The sequence below is a fragment of the Epargyreus clarus genome, unplaced genomic scaffold, assembly GCF_041222505.1.
Source record: "Epargyreus clarus isolate Ecla_fem2 unplaced genomic scaffold, WU_Ecla_fem_2.2 ptg000015l, whole genome shotgun sequence".
Lineage (NCBI taxonomy): Eukaryota > Metazoa > Arthropoda > Insecta > Lepidoptera > Hesperiidae > Epargyreus > Epargyreus clarus.
Window position 1 is genome coordinate 4,711,894 of NW_027332223.1, and position 26,859 is coordinate 4,738,752.

At 35.9% G+C, this 26,859-nt stretch overlaps 1 protein-coding gene and 1 long non-coding RNA gene across 2 annotated transcripts in view; both read left to right on the forward strand.

The window, feature by feature from the left end:
- The window catches only part of LOC140748355 (uncharacterized), a 364,249-nt gene that overhangs the window by 228,545 nt on the left and 108,845 nt on the right, over window positions 1–26,859 (forward strand). The window lies entirely within an intron of this gene.
- SoxN (SRY-box transcription factor soxNeuro) lies at window positions 2,473–4,441 on the forward strand. The gene has a single exon (XM_073081164.1). The coding sequence runs from the start codon at window positions 2,634–2,636 to the stop codon at window positions 3,747–3,749; it is 1,116 nt and encodes a 371-aa protein (XP_072937265.1). The 5' UTR covers window positions 2,473–2,633; the 3' UTR covers window positions 3,750–4,441.

Consider the following 26,859-nt stretch of genomic DNA (forward strand, 5'->3'; position numbering starts at 1 on the left):
AACGCTAATGAAAATATGCCACTAGTGGTCAGCAATCATAAGACTGACCGGGCTCAGTGTTGCTTACTATATTACTAATTCGCATCAACGTGTTTTATGTGACTGCTAAGAATTAACCTCTTTCTACAATTGTACCTAACTCCTCCATATGAAGGTGTCTACAGGAAGCAGCACATGAGAATAGGTAAGGATTAAGGATTAGATTAATTAAAAGGATAGGACCCGTTGAGGCTAAAATACATGCCCTATAGTTCCCGGAAACTAAGTTGGACCGCTTCAGTTTGGCAGGTACCTAGGTACCTAACATCAAACTAACTTCAAACCAGAACACATGTAGACATGTGACGTGACATAATTATTACCTATACCAATATAATATAGAAATAATTTTGAACCACAAAGATTTCTATCACATAAAACTAAGTACCTAGGTAGGTACTTTTTTATACATTAAAAAGTAAATTTATAGAAACAAAAGCTTCACAATAAGTATCTAGCTTGATAGGTACCTACATATCTATTGACCCTAAACATATTGGACTGAATTTAATGAAAACCTATATTACATTGTATCTACCAATAAGTAATATTGTAGTCTGTAAGATATCAAGAATCTTAAAAAAAGTTAAATTTCAATTAAAATAATATGGTAGGTACATACCGTCAGGTATCTATTTATTTAGTAGGTACCTGCATTAATTAGTACAATACCAAATAGGGTAACTTTTATCTCAAATTATAGGTAGGTACCTAATTATACTTAATAGGTGACAATAAACAAACAAACCACTCGAAAATCGAAACAAAAACTGGACTAATTTTGCGGTGATTATTTTTCATTTTTGCAATCTTAGATACCTAGATACCTACATCTCTAAAGAGTCATAAAATGAAACTATAAATAAAGCAGTAACCAATTAGTAAATGACCCGTAATAAAACTGTTGACAATGGAGCTGTAAAATGTGTTATAAAACGTTACTGACTAAGTAACTAAAACAATAGAAGGCTTCCAGGAGTCAGGAGGGATGCGAATTAGAAATTCTCAGAATTGTATCTACCTGAGAAACATTTTACCGTTAGGAATTAATATTATTTACTATACTAAGTTGGTCTTAAGTATCCGCCTAATTAAGAGAACAAATGTTTAGATGCATAATTTAATTTAGAAACATTAATAGGTGCCTATTAGGTACCTAATTTTGTTATGGTAGGTACGTACCTACCTTTAAAACTTAGCTTTTAACTACTAGAGCTCTATGACTTTAGTATATAATATATAGGTAGGTACATATGAAACATAATAAGTGAGAAGGTACCTAGGTACATAATATAGAATTAATACACTAATATATATTGTTCTAAGCACGCATTAAATTGATAACAAAGTCCTTAAACACGAAGAATAACACGTTTAGCAGCGTTTATTTTTATTATAATAATAGGTACCTACAATTTCTAATCTAATCAGTCTATCAGTAGGTATATCTATCAGTATATAGTCTAATGAGTCTATGTAGGTACCTAAGCGAGACCCTAACTTTAAACCTACTACCTACCTACCTCACATTACTTGGGTGAATAAATCAAATAGAACTAAATAGTAAATCTTCTTTACACAATTTTAAAAACTATTTTAGACATCCTATTACCTTAATTATTTGAAAAAATACCTAAGTAGGTATATCTATACCTAATCAAATGTTGGTAACATAAATTATTTTTATAGACACTTAAGCATTTTCCTTCTAATACAAAGTTGTTTATTTACCCAAATGCTAAGCAAAAAGCAGGTTGTTTTGAATACACTGAATTTAACAGTGACCTACTCAATACGAGTAAAATTGAATAAGCCATTGTGGCATATAACAAGAGTCACATTGTACGTGATCATCAATGATTGCCAGGTCATTGTGGAGCCACCGCGCTGCGTGGCTGTGGCGGGCCTTGAACTTACTCTACAGCTGTGCAAACTTGTTCAAATTTATACCCGCCTGGTACCTACATCTACAATAGGTGCCGTCGCTTTGCGAGCTCTGCTAGCTATTTTAAGAACATTGTTTGTTGTAAGCAAAGTAAAAACGATTCCCGTAAAAGATTCAACTTTGAAATTACATTTGGAGCATTTTACATCATGGAAAACAAAGACTAAAACGAGGAAGTACCGACCAGATAAACTAAAGTAAGTAGCTGGCGTCGTGCGTAAAAATCCTAAGACATGTTTAGGTGAGCTCCACTGTATGCATGTTGTTTACATCATAAACTAAGGTCGAGAAGGTGCAAGCACCGTCGGCAAACAAAATTCTGATTTGCATGAGGCGGCGGCGAGGCGTACGCTCGCCTCGCCACGCGATTAAAAATGCAGGGCGCGGCGGGTGGCAGGGCGCGGGGGGCGGGGCCGCGGGCGCGCCGCCATTGGTGAGCACTTGCGGGGCGGGGCCAGCGCGGGGGGGCACCCGCAGGCCCGCGCCCGGCGCTCTGGCCACCTCACAACGCACGTAGCCTCCGCGCCGGACGGTCCCGCGACACGATCCCGACGCGCCCCGCCGCGAGTCCATGTGAGCGACCGATAGTTCTCTCGTTGTGTACGGTGAACGAAGGATCGGCAAGCTGTACGCGCCGCAGGAAGACGACATGTTGACGATGGAGACGGACCTGAAGGGTGGCAGCCTGCACGCCACCGTGCCGCCGCACCACGCGCTCCAGCACGGCTACGGCTCGCTGGGCGCGCTCGGCGGCATGATGGCCCTGCCGCAGCAGCAGCCGCTCTCCCAGCACCAGCCACTGCAGCACCACCAGCACCAGCCCCTGCCCCAGCACCATACGCAGCCCCAGCAGCAACACCATCAACCCCCCAACAACAACAACAATAACAACAGTAAAAATTCTAACACGGACAGAGTGAAACGTCCGATGAACGCGTTCATGGTGTGGTCGCGCGGGCAGCGCAGAAAAATGGCTTCGGACAATCCCAAGATGCATAACTCGGAAATCTCCAAACGTCTCGGTGCACAGTGGAAAGATCTCTCGGAATCCGAGAAGAGACCGTTCATAGACGAAGCGAAGAGACTTCGCGCCGTTCACATGAAGGAACATCCGGATTATAAATACAGACCGAGGAGGAAGACGAAGACACTAGCCAAAAAACAGGAGAAATACCCGCTCGGAGGTGGTGCGTTACTAGGGGCGAGCGACGCGCAAAGGACGGCGGCGCCGTCGGCCCAGCAGCCCCGCGATGTGTACCAGATGACACCCAATGGCTACATGCCCAACGGATACATGATGCACGACCCCAGTGCGTACCAACAGCAAGCATATGGCTATCCTCGATACGACGTGTCGCAGATGCAGCAGGGCGGCTATGGCGGCGGCTACTACGGTGGCCAAGGTTCGCCATACCTACCGCAGCCGCCCTCACCGTCAGCGTACGGACTCGGGCCGGGCTCGCCGGGCGGGTACGCGCTGCCTGCGTCATGCGCGTCGCACTCCCCCAGCGGCTCGTCCGCCAAGTCGGAGCCGGTGTCGCCGGGCCCGCCGGGGCTGAAGCGCGAATACATAGCGCACGAGCCCCCGGTGCAGCTGAAGCGCGAGTTCGGCGGGCATTCGCACATGCCGGCGCACGCGCACGAGCAGCTGGGCATGAAGCGCGAGTATGGGCAGCAGGACCTCAGCCACATCATCAACATGTACCACGTGCCGGACGAGCAGCGGTACGCGGCGGCCAACGAGCGCGCCATGCCGCTCATCTGAGAGTCGCCCTTCGCGTGCGACATCGACATCCCGCCGCTATGAGCGTCCCGTCGCCGCGCCTCGTGTTGCCCGAAGTGACTTTGTTCCCAATCGGTTGATCGTTAGGACAGTGATCGTTATATCCCAGCCGAACATACTTCTAGGTATGTCAATTTATTTGTTTTGTAATGTACTGCCGCTGTTAGTGTTGCGCGAAATGTTGACTTTAGACCGGCCCGCCGCCGTCGGCCGCGAGTTCGATTAATGTTGTTGATGAGTAACTTGTATTATATTATGATTATTGTATTTTTTCATGGTTTAAGTTAAAATATTCTAAGTTGTGACGTGCGGATGAAAGGCAGGGAAGTGTGTCGTGTGAGGCAGGGAGCGTGCGAGACGATCGAGTGAACGAGTTTATTTGAATACCAAAAAAATTTGAACAATATGTAAATATAGTGTTAAAGGCTAGAGTCGAAGTTGGAGTTAGACGTAAAGCGTAGGTAGATAGCGATAAGACGTGCCACGACGCCACTCTCGTACGCCCGTCGTGCATTGTACAAAATATTTGTTATATGGAAACGAAAGTTATAAATCCTTGAAAGACTAAAAATATTGTAATACGAAAATGTACAGTGAGTGTTATATAGTCAGTGGACACAAAAGTATATTGAAGAAAAGATGAAGTTATCAATAAACGACGCGTTAAAATTGTACTTGCTGTTTTGTTCAATAACCCAATGACTACCCCGTCGGAACTGTGCCAGTGGCTTGTTCGACATTTAGCTTATACTTACAGAACACTTTTATTCAGAAATTGTATATTTATTACAACATTAGATTTTTGACTTACCTACCTACATTTTAATAACAATACACCATACTTACTTTTCAAGACTAAATACTATGAAAAACTTTTTCCATGTTGTGCTGCTTATTTAATATTTTAAAAGATAATTTTAACAATACTCAATATTACAAATAAATGAGGAGAAATTTAGAGTGTTTACAATTAACGAAAGATTGGAGATAGGTAGGTAATTTAATGCTTCATACATAAGACATCAACGCGCTCACACCTCAAAGGCAGCGGCAATTACTTTACAACTGCTTAAAACACTACACACCACGTAAATACATAATTGTACTTATAAAATGAGTCTATAACCATAAAATTAGTTTATGGTACAGTAGCCAAATTACTGTATATCTTAAATTTATTCACGGAACCGAATGAGACGGCGTTCTTTTAATTCGACATCATTAACAACTACTTAATTTATAAAGGTGCTATAAATATTAAAAGCTGTGATCTGAAGTGGCCGTCGTAAAACATAGAGGTACGAAATCATTCATTTAAAAATAATTAAGCAAATAAAATAGAGCCCACAATTTTATACTAACCAAATAGGTAAGTGGCAACTTCAAGGTTTATATAAAGTGCCAATTGATAAATTACCTTCAGATAATTCTTTGTATTTGCTTACTTGCCTACTCAAGCAAATATTTTATTTATCGTTTAATTTGCAACTTTTTTGGCGGTTAAATTAGAGAAAAAATGACTACCGGGGACATAAAAAGACGCCGTAAATAAGCCTCGAACGACTAAGCTTTTTATTGTATTTATACAAATAAATAACATCAAAGTGATTGCTTTAATTTGTTTTAAATATCGCATGAAATTGTTTACTTAGGTCTACGTATCGTTCAATGATAGATATATTTAAAAAAATCTTAGGCGTTTATGACAGTCCTCGAGTAGGTCATCGATTTTGTCAATTGTTTTAGATGTCAGTGGTGAAGTTACCAATTAAGAAATATCAAATGCTTGCCAATTTGACTTTCAACACAACCAAAACATAAAACAATAAACATTTCGTGTGATTTATACAAGAAGATAGTATTATTATATTTGTGCAACCCAGAAATGTCTCATATATACGCAAACATGTCTTCCTAAGTATTGGAGTATACATATCACGCTGCCCCAGTATACATTGAAAAGACAGCTTATTAACTAAACTGCAACAAATTAATTGAAATATACACACGCATAAATTTACGAAATTATTTTTTTTATTAAAAATTAGATACTTACATTAATTTCTATATACCTAAGTTAATAGATGCAAACATGAACGTTAAAGGTGTACAAATAAGACATGATTTACTAATTGCAATGACGCACATGCTTCGCCATTTTTAAACCAAACCATTATAGTCTTTTCGGTAGGAAGAAATAAAAACATTTACCTACAGTTCAATGCTTAGTGTTTTACAATAACTGTTCTCCGTTATACTCGTAATAGGAAAAAGGAATAAGTCTGGGCAGAAAAATCCTTTTCAACTAACCAACCTATTAAAATTAGAAGCACTTAGCAATTACCTACCAACATATTTTTAAATACAAAATCTATGCTTATACATTATATTTATTAGATTATTATACATAGGAAGTAATAAAAATAGTAATTAAAAACCAACCTAGTTACTTAAACGTATAGTAAATAAATATGATGTTTGCTAATAAAACATTAATAAAAACTTTCAACTTCAATAAATGAATTCTTGTGTTGACTTTCGACTTAAGAGCTTTTTATTTATATTCGATTAAAAGCATTTTAAGTTTCAATTTTTGTTACATACCTATTTATGGTTTTAACAGTTGTATAGCCACCAACGTACCCGGCTAGCACGCCAAAAGTTCCGGGTTTAATGCCTGCCTGACCAGTCACCCAGGTTATTGGTAAATATAAAATTGTATGTAGTAGGTATACTTATTTATGTGACAAATAGCCTAATTTAAATAATTTTACATGCCTTTACCTAGACAAAGTATTAAATAGTAACATTTGCCAAGTTAACAATTTTATTAATGAGGGTCTTCTGTAGGAAGGACATGGTTTATCTCCTTTAAGGTAATAAAATACCGCTCAATAATTCTCTGAGTAACCATTACCTACGTAACTTTAATATCTAAAATGTAGTATTGATTTCACTTGAGAATTACAAACACGTACATTTAGGAAATTCTACGTATGTAAATCTTATATATAAAATTCTCGTGTCACAATGTTAGTTACCGTACTCCTCCGAAACGGCTATTCCGATTTTCACCAAATTTTATATGCATATTCAGTAGGTCTGAGAATCGGCTACTATCTATTTTTCATACCCCTAAGTGTGTGTAAGGGTTGTTCATCCTTAACATTTTTTTATTTATATGGCAACACAAGGTTTGCCGTGTCAGCTAGTTATAAATAAACCTTAATCTTAATTTTATAGGTACCTTATAGTGGAAAGAGCAATCATGGTAGCCAAGTGATTAGAACTCTAAATCGGGTCTGAGGTTAAAATCCTAGGTAGTAGGTATAATGAGTGCTTATTCGAAATTAATTATCATCCACTCAAAAGGTGTGTGTATCTTTCCATACTGTGCCATGCAATGGACAATAGCCTAAAACCCTCACTGCTGGAGGAGACCCAGGTCTTGCAGTGAGCCTGTAAAAGTTGATGACCTAGTAGTAGTTTAAACTATGAAAAAATTAGGCAGGTACTTAAACGATTTGTTTTAACAGACTATTTAAGTTGCGTATTGGTTTTCTTACGCATATTTTTAAGCATCGATTACACTTAGGTTTACACTTGTACATACTAATATAGGTAGGTATCTACCTAACTCTCTACTCGCATTAAAATAAACACATTTGTAAAATACCTGCTAGCCGAACTCGGCCACGCTTCTCTATATCTGATACCAATTATTAGTCAAGTAAATAAAAGTTCTGTTGCCGTTCCCGTAGGAACTTCGGAATGAAAAGTTTATAAAACTTTTAATGTAGAAAAGCAACGTTGCGTTATTATTCAAGTTAATCCATCAACACGTTTCTGATTTTACGGTCACGAACTTACAAGCTAAATTTTGATAAAGCTAAAGATGATACCTATTTATACCTAAATACGGTCAATTTTGGAGTTGCCTCCCCGGGGACCGAATGAGTTACTTACTCATAAATAGGACCAAAATATATGTATTAAAGTTAAAGATATCATTTATGATTTCACTCTTTTAATGATTAGTCTTATAAACTTGCAACCTTACTAAAATAGTTTTTGGAAATATTTTACTAGTAACACCTAATTATTATAAATAACACATAGCTACTTAGGTATGTATATGGAGACATAGAAACAAGGTACTGTTTATTTTTATACCTAACTAATTATCTTCAACTTGGACAATACTAATAATATGTATCTAATAGCTAAACTATTAAAGCTGTTGTAACTATTTACGTTAGAAATAAATTAGCTCTACAATATGTAGTTTGTTTGATTGATTAAAGTTAATAAAATATTTATTGAAACTTTTCAATGAAGTTGGTAGGTATGCAAACAAATAATTAATTTTCGGTACTTACTTTATTAAACTCTTAAAGTTTTAATTTGATGGATAACATTTAACAACAAATAAGCTTTTATTGAAAATCTTAAATAAACAAGTATTTCTTGCAACGAAATCAACGATGTAACCTTATATAATATGTTAAGATATTACCTACATAGTAGGTACCTTTTTATAGGTACACACAGAATCAAAAGATTTCCTTATAATCGTAAAACTGTTAATCATTATTTCCACAATAAAACTCCGAGACCCTTAAATAATAATTAGACGTCTAACCAAATGTTTACCACTAAATGGTTAATATTCCTATCACATTTTTTTTTTTTTTTTTTTTTTTCTTTTTGTTATCGAGGGGGAAACCTTCAAAAGGTACCCGACAACGTGGGAGCGACGCCGGGTTATGTGGGATTTTTACCGCACTAAAACCCCTCCGGTGGCCGTCCTCTGCGCTGCGTAGAGGGCTCCGGGATCTCCAAAGGAACGCAACCGGAGTCCTCTTAGCGCGTTGCCCCGTGGGGCTTCGCCCAGGTGAGCTTGACGCTCGCCACACCATCTGGTGTGTACGACGGTATGCGACCACACATACCGTCGTCCTTCCCGGGGCCGCTGGCCGGGCGGTTCGACCTCCCACTCTTGCCGCCCGCAACCCCGGAAGCCCCCTTTTAGTCGCCTCTTACGACAAGCAGGGGATACCGTAGCCCTATTCTAGTCCCGGAACTACAGGGACAAATATTCCTATCACTTAATAGTATTTTTTGTCATTGAGATGCCTAAGAGCGGTGATAGCCTGGTACTTGAAAATCGGCCTCTCGATCGGTCCAAAGTTTGAATCCTAGGGCTTTAATTTTTAAAGTTATAGCGTATTAGAAATTGATCATCACTTGTTTAAAGGGTGAAGAAAAACATCATGAGAAAACCTATATCTACCTAGGTACCTAGGTACCTGAGAGATCTTTGAAAAAAGTTCTCAAAGGCATGTAAAGTCTACAAATACGCGTTTGGTCAGCGCGGTAAACTATGGCCTAATCCTTCTCTCAGACGCGTGCCCGGCAGTGGGACAGTAATGATCTGACGACAAAGTACCTAAATACCTAGACATTTACTTCCAATGTCAGTAGTGACAAAATTTTCAAGTTCACATCTCGCAAAATAGATTTATTTTGCACTTCCGTCGAAACAGCGAAGTCGATTGCCTCAAGGAAGCTGGCATTTCAATCAATTGCTGTCAACACGCAAGGGGTGAATTTAATCAAGCCCCCGCTATAGTTGATAGAATTCGGGCTTTCCTCCCCCGGGATCGAATGAGCCTAATCCCGCAAAAAACCGCCCCAGTGTTTAACGGCATTAATTTAAACACTATTCCCACTTAATGCGTGTTCTCCCTAAGGACCATGACATATGGAAATTGGGATGAAGCACGCTTGAAGGAGCACGTAATTTAAGGATATTTGTTTTTGCAAGAATTGCGTTATCGTGTCTATAACGTGTTATTTAGTATACGTAAAAATATTAAACGTATATCTATAAGTATATCCATAGGTACCCGAGTATTCATACATATGAGGAAAATTGATTATTAAGTTTAACAAGGAAAAACAAAAGCTGTAGGTATCTTCCCCAAAACATTCAGTACCTCGAAATTCGTATTTTTTCTTTAAACTTAAATAGTTGTAAGTTGTAACAGTGTGGATTCATATCTAGCAAACATTATAAGTATTTTTTACTTATATTAATGGTTTTATAAAAACTATTGGAAAAATAAATACTTGTTTGTCACTTAAGGTTTTAAAAAAATCACAAATTCCAGACTTTGGACCATACAAAAGTTGGTGATGAACTGTTTATTTATTATTTCTATATACAAACAGACGTTAGTTACATTTATAAAGGAAATAATAATAGCTAAATTAAAAAAATAGATATATAAATAAAAAAAAAACAATGTAAAAAGTACTAAGTAGAGTACTAGATAGGTAATCGCCATTCTTCTTCTGTTTGACTTATAAAGATTTTTTTAAAATTGACATTATTCAAAAACAAAACACGCAGTTATGACCCTAGCATAATTGGAGACAATGGAACCAATTACTAAAAACCGTAATTACATAAATTTGAATTCCGGATGTGAGCACGAATCGCATTTCGCACCCCACCGTCACGCGTGGCTCCGCCGAGAGTCGAACCCGCGCAATCACAGCGTGTTCCCACGATGGGAAACACTCTCACGGCTCGCGACATTGTGAAGTGCTGTTCGGGTTCACTATACCCAGTAATTGTTTCTAGGTACCGTTGCCTGTATTTTTAGAGATCCGTAGGTACGGTACCCACCTATAAACTATAAGCAGGGTTATCCCTGCTAGTGGTATCCCTGATAGTAGACTATTTTATTACGAGTAGCACTAAGAATCGGCCTATTGTGCTGTGGATCTGGGCTTCGGATCATAACCATGGTATCCCATACTTTTGAATTCGAACTTACGTGTGTGTTAGAACTTTATTAACACTTAACGGTGAAGGAAAACGTCATAAGGAAGTCTACACGACTGTTACTTCTATTACAAAAATTCTCAAAGATGTGTAAAGTCTACCAACCCGACTTGGCCAGCATGGTAGACTATGGTATTTAAGTCGTTTAATACGACAGGATATTAACTTATGCATAGCAGCGGAACAAAAACGAGTTATTTAGCTACTTATGTCCGAAAATTTCACAGAATTTATGTTAGTTGACTTGAATACCTTAACAAAAAATAATAAACCGTATATGGTTTTGCCTATCTAACAAATTACGGGGTTCCCCATATCTATAAGTAACGTGTTCCTTTTATTTCTTTGTTTATGTTGTATCGTAAAAACAGTAATACATGTAGACATCTAAAATGATAAAATTATATTGCAAAATTATTATATAAACAAATACATACCTCTGTACGTATGAATAAAAGAAATCATTTCTTTGTAAGTAAATAATACGGCCCAAAGGAACTCACTGCGCAAATTCGACTTGCTCTTGGCCGGTATTTTCTTTGAATCATAGCGGGTCTAAAAAAACACCTATGTGACGTAGACACAATATAATACAAAAATTATTTATTGCACACCAAAGATAAAATAAAATAAACAAAAATAACAGATAATTAAGGGTACAACAGACGGTCTTATCACTAAAATAGCGATCTCTTCCAGACAACCACTGATTTTAAAAAAACATAATATAGTAGCAAGTGAAACAGGGTAGAGTGTACAAAATGTATATACGAACTTTAACATGATACCCAGATACCCAGTAATCATTGACCGAAACTGTTCTGAACCTTCTAAAATCTAAGTTGTATGGGATTCGAAAACATGACCTTTTGAATGGAAAGTAGAATTTCGTACAACTAAACTGTTACAGTATAGTAAAAGGAAAGAATTGTTATGAATGTAATTTATGAATCATGCAATAAATCAAATTAATAACAGATGTGTTGCGAAATTAAAGTGTGCAGAAATATTCAAAAATATTTTTTCTGGAATTTAATCAGCATGAACAATATTATGGTTAATTATGCAGCGTGATATGAAAGTTATTTTATATTTCTTGTAGGTACGCAAGTAAGTGATATACCTAATAGTTTTTTTAATTTCACATCATTATTTATATAAGTAGGTTTTTATATAAAATAACTAACTTAAGTAACTATAAACGTATATGTAAATAAAATAAATAGTAAAATTCCGTTCCAAATCAACACATAGTGAATAGTTTAATTGATAATTTGTACCTACCTATTGTTGATACTACGTACCTTTCTAATCTATAGAAATAAGTAATACATTAGTTTTTATAGATAGACATAGAGATGTATGTAGATATATTAGATAGATATAAATACACAAGTAGGTACCTAGACTTGTGAAAATATAGGTACATTTATGATCCGAGAAAAGACATAAAACTTCACATAAAATTTTATGTCGAGATCGATTACAAATAAATTGGTAGGTAAGTACAGTTTGTAGTCTTTTACGAGTGCTAAAGGTGCCGAAATAAAAAACAGTAAAACAATGAAAAAGTGTACGCGCACGCAAGAAATTTTGCCTACCTACTTCTTTGGCATATTTGATAGAAAATAGTACTTACGTGAAGGACACTCAAGGAGTGAAATTATTTTAAAATTAAAAAAAATATTCGGACAAAAAGATAAATCACGACTCGTCACGTTATGTTATTTTATCACATAGGTAATCTAACCTAACTTAAATAGTTATATATAGTTAGTGTATGACCTGTATAGTAGTAATATGAGTGTATATAGTAATGTTTATATATCTATTTAATACCTACCACAAATTTTTACTTTCACCCAGGGTTGACTATGGTATATATGGTATATTAGACAATGCCATCAGACATTATAGTTTGCTCTATTGTATCATAACTTTGTGTTAAAGGTGAACCAAAAAAGAAACATAAACATAAGAAGTGTACCTAACTTCAAAGATACAAAAAATAGCGTATCGCGTTACATGGCGCTTACTAGCGAAGGCATCTGTCTTCGCACTCTTGCCACACATCCTGCCGGCACATTTGTTCTTTTTCAAAGTTGCAATCTAATTCCGAAACTCCCAGGCGGAACAAAGCAAACAGCGGCGCAAACAAACTAAAGTTGTCACGTAATTCGTTTGTCAAACATTGGCGTATTTGTTCTTGAGATTGACACCGCCCGCCCCCGGTCTCCGTCCCTTTGTTTTTATGTTGCGGGCTGTCAATATTTGGACTCATTTGTCATTAAGTGGTTTTGAACACCGATTCGTCGCCGAAAAGTGGGTGGCGCTGCGTGGGATTTGTTCAAACATTTGACGTGTTTGATACGTGTGAATGATACACAAAAACACGAGAAGCTGTAAAACTCGGGGGTCTGAACACCTGTCAGTAGATATATATACCTATCTTTGTATCAGTTGGTCCCTGTCTTTTCTCTATGATAGGGGGAGATCTTTATAATGAGAAAAGTTAAGGCAATAGCGTACTGGACACTGCACAAATGTTTGTAGCTATTTGAAACATGTGAAGATGATTATGTGTATTATACACACATTCCTTAGAAGTTTATGGTTTCATACGAGTATCATGCCTAGATATTTATTTTAAGAAAGTTTCATTTTTAACGACATAAAATAGAATCTTCTCTCTAATATGACCTATGTCATATTAGACCCTATCTAAATCTACAAAACTCTAGTTTTGTAACATACAAATACTCCGGATTCGAACGTCAACCTCTGTGTAAAAAACTCAAATTTATACCGCTCCAAACAGTTGCCTTCAATAAGTAAAGTATTCAATATGTCAGCATACCTACCTAGATATACTTGTAAGCAAAAATATACACGCCTTAACTATAATTCCTGACCAATGCTACAAAAACTTATTGCGGTAAGAAGTTAAGAAGTAAAGGTGCATGATCATTTTGGTAATTGGAAAAAACAAAAGTGGTTTTATCTTACAAAAAAGTCACATTGCTTACCTACGTAATAGCTATTTTTTATATGCAACTCCTAACAAATTGATAAACAAGCTAAAAAAGTATGGTGTTTTATGTTAAGGAGTTTTCTTATAAAAATAGATGAAGTAGTTACTAATGATAGGTAGGTAAAAACGATATACGTAGGTATACGGGATACGTATGTAAAAGGGTCGTCAAATTTCTGTTATCTAGATTTACAAGATAACTAGCTGAACCGGCAAACGTTGTGTTGCCATATAAATAAAAAAATGTTAAGGGTGAACAACCCTTATCACTTACGGGTATTAAAAGTAGACAGTAGCCTATTCTCAGACCTACTGAATATGTATATAAAATTTGGTGAACATCGGTAAAGCCGTTTCGGAGGAATGGTAGCTAACATTGTGACACGAGAATTTTATATATAAGATTATTCTTTATGAAAATTGGAAAACCGACTTTGTCATAAGTGACGCGTTGTATGTGTTTAAAATTATAAATATATTTATTTCATTAGAGTAAGAAATAATTTTAGTAGCTAAAATATTGATGTATGAATTAGGCCTTTCTTTCTTTTTGTTATTAATGCGAATATAATAACAAAAAAATTAAGAGATAACATTAAGGACACAGTCCATACCAAAAGTCCATACATACCTTTTCAATATATTTTTTATTTTTTTATTTGTATCAATAATAAACACCATGCTAGGAAAAAATCAATGCTTATAACAGTAATAACATAAGGACTGAAATTAATGAAATGTGTACCTTAAACAGTATAAATGACGTAAAAGATCTTAAAACAATAAAATAAGGTTAGACCATCAACTTGGCAACATTTTCTAATAATTACAACTAGGCGAACAGCGTAGAGTACCTGAGGGGACGCGACGTGAGTACCGTTACGACGAGGGTGCCCAGGCTGGATAACACAAAAACCGGATAGGACTTTACATAACAGGATTGTCCGTCCTACAAACTACAATAGTTACATACTTATATTTTTATGAATATGATAAAAATGAGTGAATGAAGGTAATCTGCCGTTTAAATAAAAACCTGCAAAAATGCCTAATCGTTTTTGATATATTTTTCAGAACAGTTTCTTTTTACATTTCTTTAAGAAAATTAGTAAGCTTTCTTTGCTTTTGCGAGCTATGTAGAAGAAGCGACGCTTAGAATGTCTTGTTATACAGATATGTAATTCGTAATTTCGTAATAATTATTTAAGTTAATTTTATAGACTTAACGCTCTTTCAGACTGCTCGTTTTAATTTATTGAATAGATTACTTATTTTATACTACTTTTCTTGTACTTCAGATAACTAATTACACATAATCTGGATAAAAACTGAACATTTCTGTTATATTAGTCGGGCACAATGACCACATTTATCCGAGTACATCTGTACACTTGGCCACCCTAGTTACGGCGTCTAACTATTCCGAGAAGGTCATGCGCACTAAACTAAAGCTGAAATTCCATTTAATTTTTTGCCGGCGCTGGTCACTGCATTGCCATTACAAGGCTGGCCGTGTCTCGGTACTAAATGGGGTAGCGTGAGGTTCGAGGCACCTCACGCGTCTGCAAATTGTGAAACGGAGTTGTGACACCATTTCTGCCTTGGATTTTTTTTCATTTTCGCTAGGCTTGTTAAGACTCGCACATCGGGAGGCGGTTGACACAATTTGACCTTATTTTGTCAAATATTGTTTCTAAATACTTCTAGGTTGTTGAAATTTCGATTTCTCGTCTACTGAGATTTCGGTTTTCAAAAAGTATTTTTTTTTATAAGAAATTAAATTGTCACATTAGTGACGGGTGGTAGAAAATATATCTGAAAATTCTTCCATTGTCCTGAAATAACCGAGAGTAGTCGGCCATGGCTTAAATACTAGCTATGTTAGGATAAGACTTTTACTGCACTTTACTGCAGGGCAATAGCATACCTTATACTTAATTTGGAATTCATATTCATAATGTTAATGATTATTGGTTTATATAAACGAAACATCGTAGCAGATACCTATACTAACTTAAGTATAGATAGACAAGGTTGTAAAAAATATTAGGATTTATATTTACAACAAGTCCATAACACTAATCTGACTTCAAGTTATAATTAATAATTAAATAAATAAATAAATTATTCGGTGCCTACGATTATTAGTAACATCGTAGTACTATTAGGTAGATATATAGTAGAACCTGATACCTAGGTAGGTAGGAGCTAAAAATATGAAGTTAAAAATCTCTCCTAAGTCAGCTCAGCTACTCTTACTTTTATCAAGTTACAAAACATGGTACATTGCAGTTGACTATTATATAATAAACCATTACGGTAATATTCTTCAACACATAAATATACAACATCAAATAAACGAAGCGGTAGTCGTTTGAAAAAAAAGACAGGCAATAAAATATTTTGGGAAAGTTTTATTACGGTAAAGGGGTGCTACGGGCAGAATTATAAAACAATTAGCTCGCCCGGAGGTTGTAAACACGCCGCCTAAACGTTATCTGTGGACCTAACTGTCATAGATTGTACTTTCCGGTAGGGACTGTTGAAACCGCTGACGAGTAGCGAGAAAATACCCAAATAATAATATGTAGGTAACGTAGCCGGCTCACGTGCAATATACCAAATTTTATAAAAATACTAACTGACCTACCAAACGTTGTGTTGCCATATAAATAAAAAAGTGTTAAGCGTGAACAATCCTTATCACTTAGGGGTATGAAAAATAGATAGTAGCCGATTCTCAGACCTATAAAATTCTCGTGTCACAATGTTAGTTACCGTACCTACTACTCCAAAACGGCTTTACCGATTTTACCAAATTTTATATGCATATTCAGTAGGTCTGAGAATCGGCTACTATCTATTTTTCATACCCCTAAGTGATAAGGGTTGTTCACCTTTAATTTTTTTTATTTCTATGGCAACACAACGTTTGCCGGGTCAGCTAGTGACTTTGTAAATTTTACTGTACCTACCTACTGCGTACCTAATTGTGCATACATTTGCGGGATTCTTTTTTAGTATTTAGCACATAGACAAGCTCCATACCGTTTGATGAGCAGGGGAAAAAATGTTGCACACAGACTTATTTATAAGAGAAATTAATTTTAAACTGCTACATAAAATATACATAATCTGAAACGGTACAATAGAAACGATGCATATTATCATTAACGTATTTAAATTAAAAGTAAATTAAGACATTATAATAAAATTTATTATTGATATTCGATTTGAAATTTTAATATTCGTAGGCTGTATTGCTTCAATGGTAAAACATTTACTTATTTGTATCTTACAGCTGTTAGAGCGGCAGTTTTAATACTGTAACATCTGGATCTCACTAATACCCAGTTTTAATATTTGCACATCTGTGCAAGATTAACAGTAGGTAAATTTTAAGCCTATTTTACTGTTAATCATATTTTTGTAGTCGTAATCTATAGCTGTATTTTGAAGCTGATTAACTGGAGCCTAGGGCTAATGACTCCTTAAAATGTTGTAGAAAAAATACAGTATATTACCCTACTAACATTACTAATACCTATTTCTATTATTGCAATATACAGATTTTATTTTATCCAAGATTTACTTAGACATTTTCTTGAGAAAAATAACATAGGTACAACAACAAAAAAACATAAGTCTCTGTCAAGTAGGTATTCTGACAATTCTTTAGAAATCCAATTAAAATTAAATTAGCCTTACTAATGATACCTATAATTATACCTATGTTATCGTCAAGTACCTAGGTATCCTATAGCTTACTTGCCCAGAGTGTGACTTGTAATTAACTTATACGGATAAATCAAATTGAATAATTAATTATAGGTTTTTTATATCTACAGATATCGTATTTGACAGTCACGGCAAAAATAAATCATATCGTTCCATACAATGTGTATAAAGTCTTTATTTAATTGTATATCTTCCATAATCCGACCGTCAGACACGGGCGATGCCTCTCAAAATATTATATACAAACTATCTGACCCGGCAAACGTTGTGTTGCCATATAAATAAAAAAATGATAAGGGTAAACAACCTTTATCACTTAGGGGTATGAAAAATAGATAGTAGCCGAATCTCAGACCTACTGAATATGCATATAAATTTTGGTCAAAATCGGTAAAGCCATTTCGGAGGAGTACGGTAAGTAACATTGTGATACGAGAATTTTATATATAAGATATATGATTTTGTCTGACACGACACGTAGATATAAAATCCTAGCTTTTTATGAAAGCAAATAGGTACTACTTAAATACATATAAAAGCGTGTATTTTTAGAGCTTTTTAATTTTAATCTAATAATTCCGTGGAAGAATGGGAAGTGTCTTGTGTGGGATGCTACGTGCGTTGACACACTGGCACCGTCCCATCTTACGTTATCATCAAGGGCAGCTGGTGTTGTGGCTACCGACGCTGAGATACGCAAACTGCAAAAGTATGCAAGTCTCAGTAGAGACTACATATTTTTGCCGTTTGGCGTGGAGACAATGGGACCGTGGGGTTCTGACGCTCGATCTTTCTATAAACATCTTTCCAAGCGATTGATCGAGTGCACCAATGACCAAAGGGCTGGCGCTTACATCGGACAGAGAATTAGCTTAGCTATTCAGCGGGGTAATGTCGCCAGTGTTTTGGGAACTCTTCCGAAGGACAACAATTTGGATGAAGCCTATTATATTTAATTATAGTTAGTATTTTTATAAAGTTTTTTATTTAGGTGTATAATATATATATAAGTTTTACAAAATGTAAATATTTATGTGTTATCTCAATAAAGACTATGGTTTATCTAATATAAATATAATATTTTTATTGAACATCAAAGATTACAATTAATTTTAACATTTTTAAAGTATTTTTGACGAAATGCACTCAACCTATCGCATGAGCTCAGTAATGTTAAAACAATGCAACTTTCTAAAAAAATATTTGACTGATAAGGATACCGCGTATCTTATCAGTACTGATCGCCAGATGTCTGCAAATCTGTATGAATGTTTAAAACAATAAATAACTTTTACTTATGAGTGGTTCATTCTTGGAACCATTGTGTCATAAAGTTAAGACGAGTAGTGTATGATAACCGGATTACGTTGTTTCTAATCTACTTAAAACAAAACTTTGAAGCTTTCTTGGAATTTGTGAAAGTAAGCTTTTTTAAATATGTAACTACGAAAAAAGTACTTTGGTAGTACTCGATAAACTTTTTTTGAGGTTGGTTAATTATTATAAATTATTGCTGACTTGACATGGTAATCCTATGCATTGTAATATAAAAATTCAATACACATTTCTAATTAAGCCAATCTATAAAGTGAACGGAAAACGCTGCCTGAAAAGGTATCTCTATGTATTCTGATGCCAAAATCGCTCAAAAAATATTACAGTCACTATTCATTTCATTGCGTAGTAATATCTATGATATCGACAATAGATTTTGTCATTAGGTCATTAGGTCATATGTATCTAGATATACATTTCACAAACCCTACATAAGTATTTTTAGTAAAAGTAACTTAGGTACATACTTACTTGTTATTATTAGTAGGTAACTAAGTATGTTTATTTTACTACCGTTTTCCTTTATTGTATTCGCCTTATCCGTTTAGTAATTGAATGAAAGCCAATTTTATTAGCAATAAGCAAGGGACAAATAATTTCAATTTTAGATACCATTTTAATAGCAATCGAATAAACTCTAATAAATAATTGATTACTCACAAAACAGTTACATTGCAATAAAAGAAACTAAATAGGTTTAAATGGTCGCAATTACATTGTGTTTCTATCACGACTTTTCAGTCTGAAAGGAATATTCCTAGAATTTATTCCTAGAAATTCAGAAATCAAATTAGGCAATAATTTGTTTGCCTAGTCGTGTGTCACGTACAGCTATTATGCAGCTGAATTATTTTTAACTATAACAGGACATTGCCTAATATCTGCGGCCAGTGACTTGCAATAGGCTTTCTTATTTTGCAACCGTAATATACTTAACATAGTGCTGTATTGAATAGGTAGATAATATTTTTTGTAGCTGGAATATCAAACAAACTCATTCCATATGATGGTACAAATGGACTCTTAACAGTTTAGAGATAGATCTGTGATTGGCTACGACATAGACAAATGTAGATATCTCACCGCCTTGTTATTGAAGGAAGCCATTAAATGGCTTAAACGGCTGACAATTCTGTCAGCCATTTAATGGCTGTAATGGTGTAATTTATGCGAAACAATGAAACTTGCGCAGGTAATTGGTGAAATCGAAGAAAAAGTGCGGAAATATATCGTTTCATTCGTAAATGATCTAAAAACTAAATTTTTTAAATATTTCTCAAACACGAAAATAGATGACAGTGACAATTTCAATTGTCTAAACAGGTTACATTTTCTTGTTAAGAGTGAGTAATCTTTACTAATCTATGGGCTACGATGCGTTTTTATAATATTTAAGTAGCAAACAAACATGCAGTCCACATCATGGTAAGTAGCCACTATCGACATCTGTAATTAAGATTGGAGTGCTATATTTGGTCAGTCACAGTGCGTTGCTCTGAGGACTAAGTTGAGACGCCTCAGATCCCTTCCCTGACAATTCCTTATAATCTGTTTGGTACCTATAACTTCCTTACCAAACTTATCACTAACTTATTATAACTGAGCATTATAAAGCCTTACCTCGTTTTTAAATTAGAGCATAGTGGTGTTTAACATTGTATTATTTTTCAGTACCTACGTACTTAAAAGTTGTGTTGGTGGTTTTTGACCACCCTGTCCATTACACATCGGGTATCTAGCACCAATGGATGACTGATAATGTTATCAAGTTAGTTTTTGCTAATGACTCATTTTGAAAGTATTTTTCGACTTCTTTAAAAAAGCAGGTTGTAGAATTATGTATAAGTTTAGCAAAGGTTTATAAAGTCTACTATTCTGCAGTTTGCTGCAATATCTTTGCTTGGCAATGGCAGTGATTGATTCATAATCCCAGTTTTTAACTATAAGTAGCTATATGTTATCTTAATTTTATACACCGTGTCCAATGCTCGCCACAGTAATGCACAGATTGCGTGTCCCGACCCAAGCGGCAATGGAACGCTAAATGGCTTAAAGAGATCACCCGATAACGTTATCAAAGATTTTCTAATGACTCATTACTTCCAAATTGCAATGAGTAATGAATGAATCAATTCAGATATAACACACACACACACGCACGCTTTCTACACTCACAGCCCCACACTAGGATTCCCTGTATCGTGGGTGCTATGGACACACACAGAGACAAATGCACAAACACCCAGACCCAGAAACAGAAATCTAAATTCATCATTTAGAAATCTGTCTGGCCGGGGATCGAACCCGGGACCCTCTGCGCGTCAGACCGGCATGGTGACCAATCCGCCACGTGGGTCGCGGGTCGCGGGATATAAGCCGATATTTTAGTGTAATATTAGGAATAAAGAAAGTCAAGCTCCTTTGAGGCTAGAAATATAATTTTGATGTAGTCTTAAAAGGTCTTAAGATGCTACAGTGCATGAGATTTGCAAAATAGGTGCTATCTTTAGTAGGTACCTTAGACAGGCCTCTCTTACAAAAGATATTGTAAAAATTAATATAATTTCCGTTCAAAGTTCTGGCTCCTAGGTCATGTGCACCTAAGACATTCAAATTTCAAAGGTGATGGAACCAATACAGTTCTAGTTGAGTTGTACTGAGAGGTACCATAGTCACATCCATTTCGACAGTGAAGCTTGTCTTGCGTTCCGGTTGAAACGTGTGAGTGCCGGCTGACCTACATTTCTGGCTACCATCATACTTGTAGTCCTCAGGAGCCGCAACGCATCAGTTATCAGATTCAAGTAGGAGGTAGGTATACCTTTTCTATATGTAGTTAGTTCCAAATGTCATGAGCAATAGTAACCACCTACAATCAGATTTACTGGTTGTTCTACCCTATAAAATTCAGGGAAAGGACAAGTAGTGATTTTAACTGTCAACACATTATTAAAATAAACTTCTATTAAGAAAAAACAGTTCTTCCCAACCCGCTTCCTACTTCCAAAACCGGCAAGTCTTCAATCACCCACAAGTAGGTAGAACAAAAAACAAAGGGCCGGCCTCATAAATCGCGCGATAGAGTCATTAGCCAGGGGCGGACTCGCACAACTGAATAATTAAAAACAAATAAACTCGACACGGATTACCTTATCTCCCCGATCTCGGCTCTCATTTATTTTTGTGTAGTTCATTTGAACTTACACGCTCGTCTATTTCCCCGACCTATATCGATGTTTTCATAAACAAATACTTAAATGGAAGCCGTATAAAGGAGCTTAATTGCTGCTGTAGAGCTAACGAGATTGCTCCTAAATTAAGCTTTTACTAATAACCTGCGATCACCATCAATGGGTAAACAAATCTTTACCGTTATCGCTTAATCGGTTGCTATTCAAACTTTACTAAATATTACGGTAATTAATGTGAAGACAGCTGTTATTCTTATAATATATCACATTTGATTATTCATTGTGAAATGAGAAATGGCCTATTTTCTAACAAATTAACGGTTTGTTATTGGTTGGCAATTTCACTCATCTTAACAGCTTAGAGCTACTCAGGTAGTTATTTTTGCATAGATACCTATCGGTATAGCGCGTAGTGGAATCGCGTGCTATCCCCGTTTAAATAGACATCTTAGTGACGCATTTTTAACATTCAAACAGATTTATATTCCTGGTCAGGGTGTTTTGGCATTTGACGAAGCACCCACTGTCGGCCTAGTATATCTACAGAGAATGAACTGTACCTACTGTACCTAAATGAAGAAAGCGTGTTCGTGAGGTGTATTCAACTTACGCCAAGCAGCGCTTAACACGGCTGTGTTCCGGTTTAAAGAATGTGGTAAGGGAGACCTACTGTTCCGAGGTGTTCCAGCTTAGTCCTCAGGGGTAGCGGCGCATCCGTGGCCGACCTCACGTAGGAATATTCCTATCTGGGGTTGATTACAGTTGCCCATGGGCGCCAGTATCTTAGCATCAGGTGGACTGCATGCTCGTCTGCTACTCTTATATCATAAAAAAAGGAATATTCCTATCTGGGGTTGATTACAGTTGCCCATGGGCGCCAGTATCTTAGCATCAGGTGGACTGCATGCTCGTCTGCTACTCTTATATCATAAAAAAAGGAATATTCCTATCTGGGGTTGATTACAGTTGCCCATGGGCGGCAGTAGCTTAGCATCAGGTGGACTGCATGCTCGTCTGCTACTCTTATATCATAAAAAAGGAAGATTCCTATCTGGGGTTGATTACAGTTGCCCATGAGCTGCAGTAGCTTCGTATCAGGTGGACTGTTCGTCTGCCACTCCTATATTAAAATCTGTTCTCATTACATCTCTGTAACACATTTCGTAGTGCAGTTGGATGTAATGACATTCACAAATCTCAGGCACGCATCGCCTGCCCACATTGTCCCACTATCAGTACATCTAATGTCAACCATTGTTTTAATAATCAATTCTTAAGTCATTTCGCTGACGAATGGTTCTGTGTTATGAGCACTCGATAACGCCTCCCGCGTAATTTGTTTGTTATTTTCTTTGTAAACATCGATTTGAGTCTGCTTGACTCTTTTTGTCTTTGACTGCTGATATTAAGTGGCAAATTTGGAAGTGAATCCAGTTATAAATAGAAATAGGAAGGCTACAGTAAGACCTTACAAAAAATCTAATTTCTATATTAATAATTTAAAAAAAAATGTAATAAATATATCATAAGGGTTTAGGAAATAAAATCATAATATAATTTATTATATTATAGGTAATATACATATATACCTTATTATCAAAATTACCTACCTATTATAAGCAAAGTTAGAAGACTGCTGCGACTATATAACTTCCCATTGCCTAAGTTTAAACAAATATATCAAAATAGAACAAAAATTCTCCATTTATTTTCCTAATCGTCCTGACACCTACCGTTAATAACGTTTAACTAACGTTCTTCTTAACATTAATCTAACATTACAAAGGGTTTTCAAACAAGATTAAAACAAGAACGCAATAGTTATCTGAAGTAGTACCAAGTGTTTGTTCAATCTGTGTGTGAGGGCACTCGAGGAAGACGCGCCGGCGCCCGCTCTCTCCACGATCGATAAATATTGTTGTACATTTACAACATTTTTTCTATTTATATTATGTAATTATACAAGAAATCATATTTAATGATTTACTGTTAGATTTTCGTTGAAACTGAAAATGAAAAATACATTTTATACCTACTACACATAGAACTGAATCGTTGCAGTGCACTTAAAGGTGATTCTTCTTCTGTTGAGATTTATTTACTTGGGGTGTAATTTTGGAAAATAGAAGTGTGGTCATGCCCAACTCTAAGAAAATAGTACCTATTAGTATCTAGGTGCTATTTTAGCTAGATATCCCAGTGTGTGACTATAGGCAGGTACATGCATAATTGTAGGTAATACTTATAACTTTCAATAAATCGATATGTTCAGAGCCAATTTTCATCTACATAGAATAGAAGTTAACGCCGTATACTATAGTTTGTTATTAATTAGTTTACGTAATTACGAATTTCCTAATATTACGAAAACAATAATTAACTTACACTATTTACGTCGATTTAGCATTAGGTAGCCACTTTTCTGCAACGAATTATTTTTATAACACCATACATTATGTTTTATCTCCAAGCGCCATCTGCACATTATCGCCCGAATTTGTCTATTACCAAATTAATTTACTGAACGGTCCCGACTAACGGTACGACTGAAGACTCTTTGCCATTACAATCGACTAATCTCTCCTCTAAAAGAACTTATAATCACTTTCCTAACACGCAAAAACATTCTAAAACTTCTCCCAATAGAACAGCTTTTAGCTTGCACTCAGCACAACATAAGACCCTTGAATTCGAAAAGGCTGCCAGTAAATAAACAGTTGATACCGACTACACATCATTACATCAAAGAGATGAATAGGCATTGTCGTTCAATACTCCGCTCTTCGGTGGTAAGAATAGGTGTCAGAATCACATACGACGTGCGATCTGGCGTTTCTTATCGCACAGTAGGTTAGTGGGTGCGAGTGGAGTCGGGTCAAACGGTTAGCAAACAGTCTACGATTCGTCGTGGCCCATGTTTGCAGTGGTAACACCGAGAAACGGTTACAATAGCTCTCAGCGCACAATGTTGCCACGTTGCAAACGGTAGTGCAGTTTAGAAATCCGCTGTTTATCCAGAAAAGCGCTGTATACTACAGTCTACAACCAATATATTAATTCGCGTAGATAATTTTACACGTGCGCCGAAACCACGGAACTATTGTGCGATTAAACGCCATATAAATTATGGTTCTGAAAGTCCGCAAAGTTACGACTTGGCAAAAGCCTTATTGTAGTCGGATTATGTAATAAACATGGGTACACAAAGCTAATTGACATGCTTTTCCCTCGGTATGTAAGTATGTAGTTTGGCTGACATTTCTTATTCTGGCTGACATTTATTCCTTTGGATCATAAGTTGCTATTAAGTAACAAAGTAGGCTACGTGTAGATAAAAGTTGAAATGTGTTTTTTTATTAGAAAACTAAAAACAGCGTTTTTTAAATATTTTGAGGAACAAACAAGGATCCAGTTTATTCAATATTAAGTAGTTAATGGTGCTAATGTAAAATGAATAACAGTCGCTGAAGTCGATTACAGATGCATTGCTAAACCTGAAGAGAACCTAGAAGTGTTCTACTAATCATTTACCTACTAACGTAGGTAAAATGATTTTCATGTTTTTTTAATAACAACATTTTTTTGGATTTATTTGTATATCTTCATAGAGGGAACATTGTAAGAACATCTATCTTATTTTATCTGATAAAATAATAAACATTGTTAAAGTAAATCAACTTTACGTGTGGCCAATAAATAGGTAACAAAGTGGCCTGTTTATGGCGCGAACACAGGATAGGAACCTGAAATAAAACAAAAAATTAATCGCAATAATGATCCAATTTATTGAAACGAATCAGAGATTTATCACGGTTGTATTAAATTAAGCATTAAACAGCAGATCCAATTATTTCCATCGCGTTCAATTAGGGCTGGCAGATGATGAACAATAGCAGGGGACAAGGGACAGTGAAATTGTTGCTATCGCTCATAAAACACGGAAGCATCTTCAAATCAAAATCAAATGTAATCGCCCATCAATCAACCGTCCGAATTCCCACAAAAACACCTTTGTCGGAAGAAAACCGCCCGTAATTGGTGGAGTCGAAAAAACAAAAGTGGGAATTTATAACGAGACGAAACACCTAAATCATTCTGTTTAGTGCGAAATTATAGAGTTTTAAAGGTATAAACGGGGCGTTTAGATGATTTGTACGTCTGTAATAGACGGGTATTACGTAAGTGGTGCGCCTTGGGTTGGAAAAGTGCGGCGCAATCTATTAGCTGAACAAAAAATGAGCTTAATTTCACACCTGTTTACCTTTAATTCCATAATGATGCGGGGGCAATGAGCTTTTTGCACGCGCTTTCAGATAGCTTATTTTTACATACTATTACATTTCAAACGGGAAATTCGTTATTAGACTCGCGAATACGATATCTGTTGTTGATGTGAAAAACTGTAGCGCGTGTCACAGTTCGGAGAAAGACTTTATATAGATAATTCTTCACGCGTATTCAATATTTAATGAAATAAATTGCTGGATAGAATATGGTTATTACTTTATTCTTAATAGATATATGTACTTATAAATTATATTATAGGCGTTATCTATCTATTTATACACTTATAAAAAAATAGTTCAACTTTTATTACAAAACATTTTGTTTGCTTAGAACTTTGTAGACTAGTTATTCAAATTTAAGCGAAGTATAACAAAATTCAAAGTCAGTAAAAGTAATTGTAACTTAAAACTAAATAAGTATCTTACTTAGCGTTCTTCTTAATGATATACAATAATAAATCTGTATATTTGATGTATGTACTGAACTTATTTACATATTAAGGTTTTTAGCTAATATCGGGCACTATCTACGTAAGGATGGTATCCCATACTGGAACCCAATCGCCAATCCCAACAGCTAGTATAGTTCGTGCCAAATTGCTAGTCCGCTCTGAGTATAGAAACGAGTCGCGTCGAATAGCAAATTGTAGATATTAGT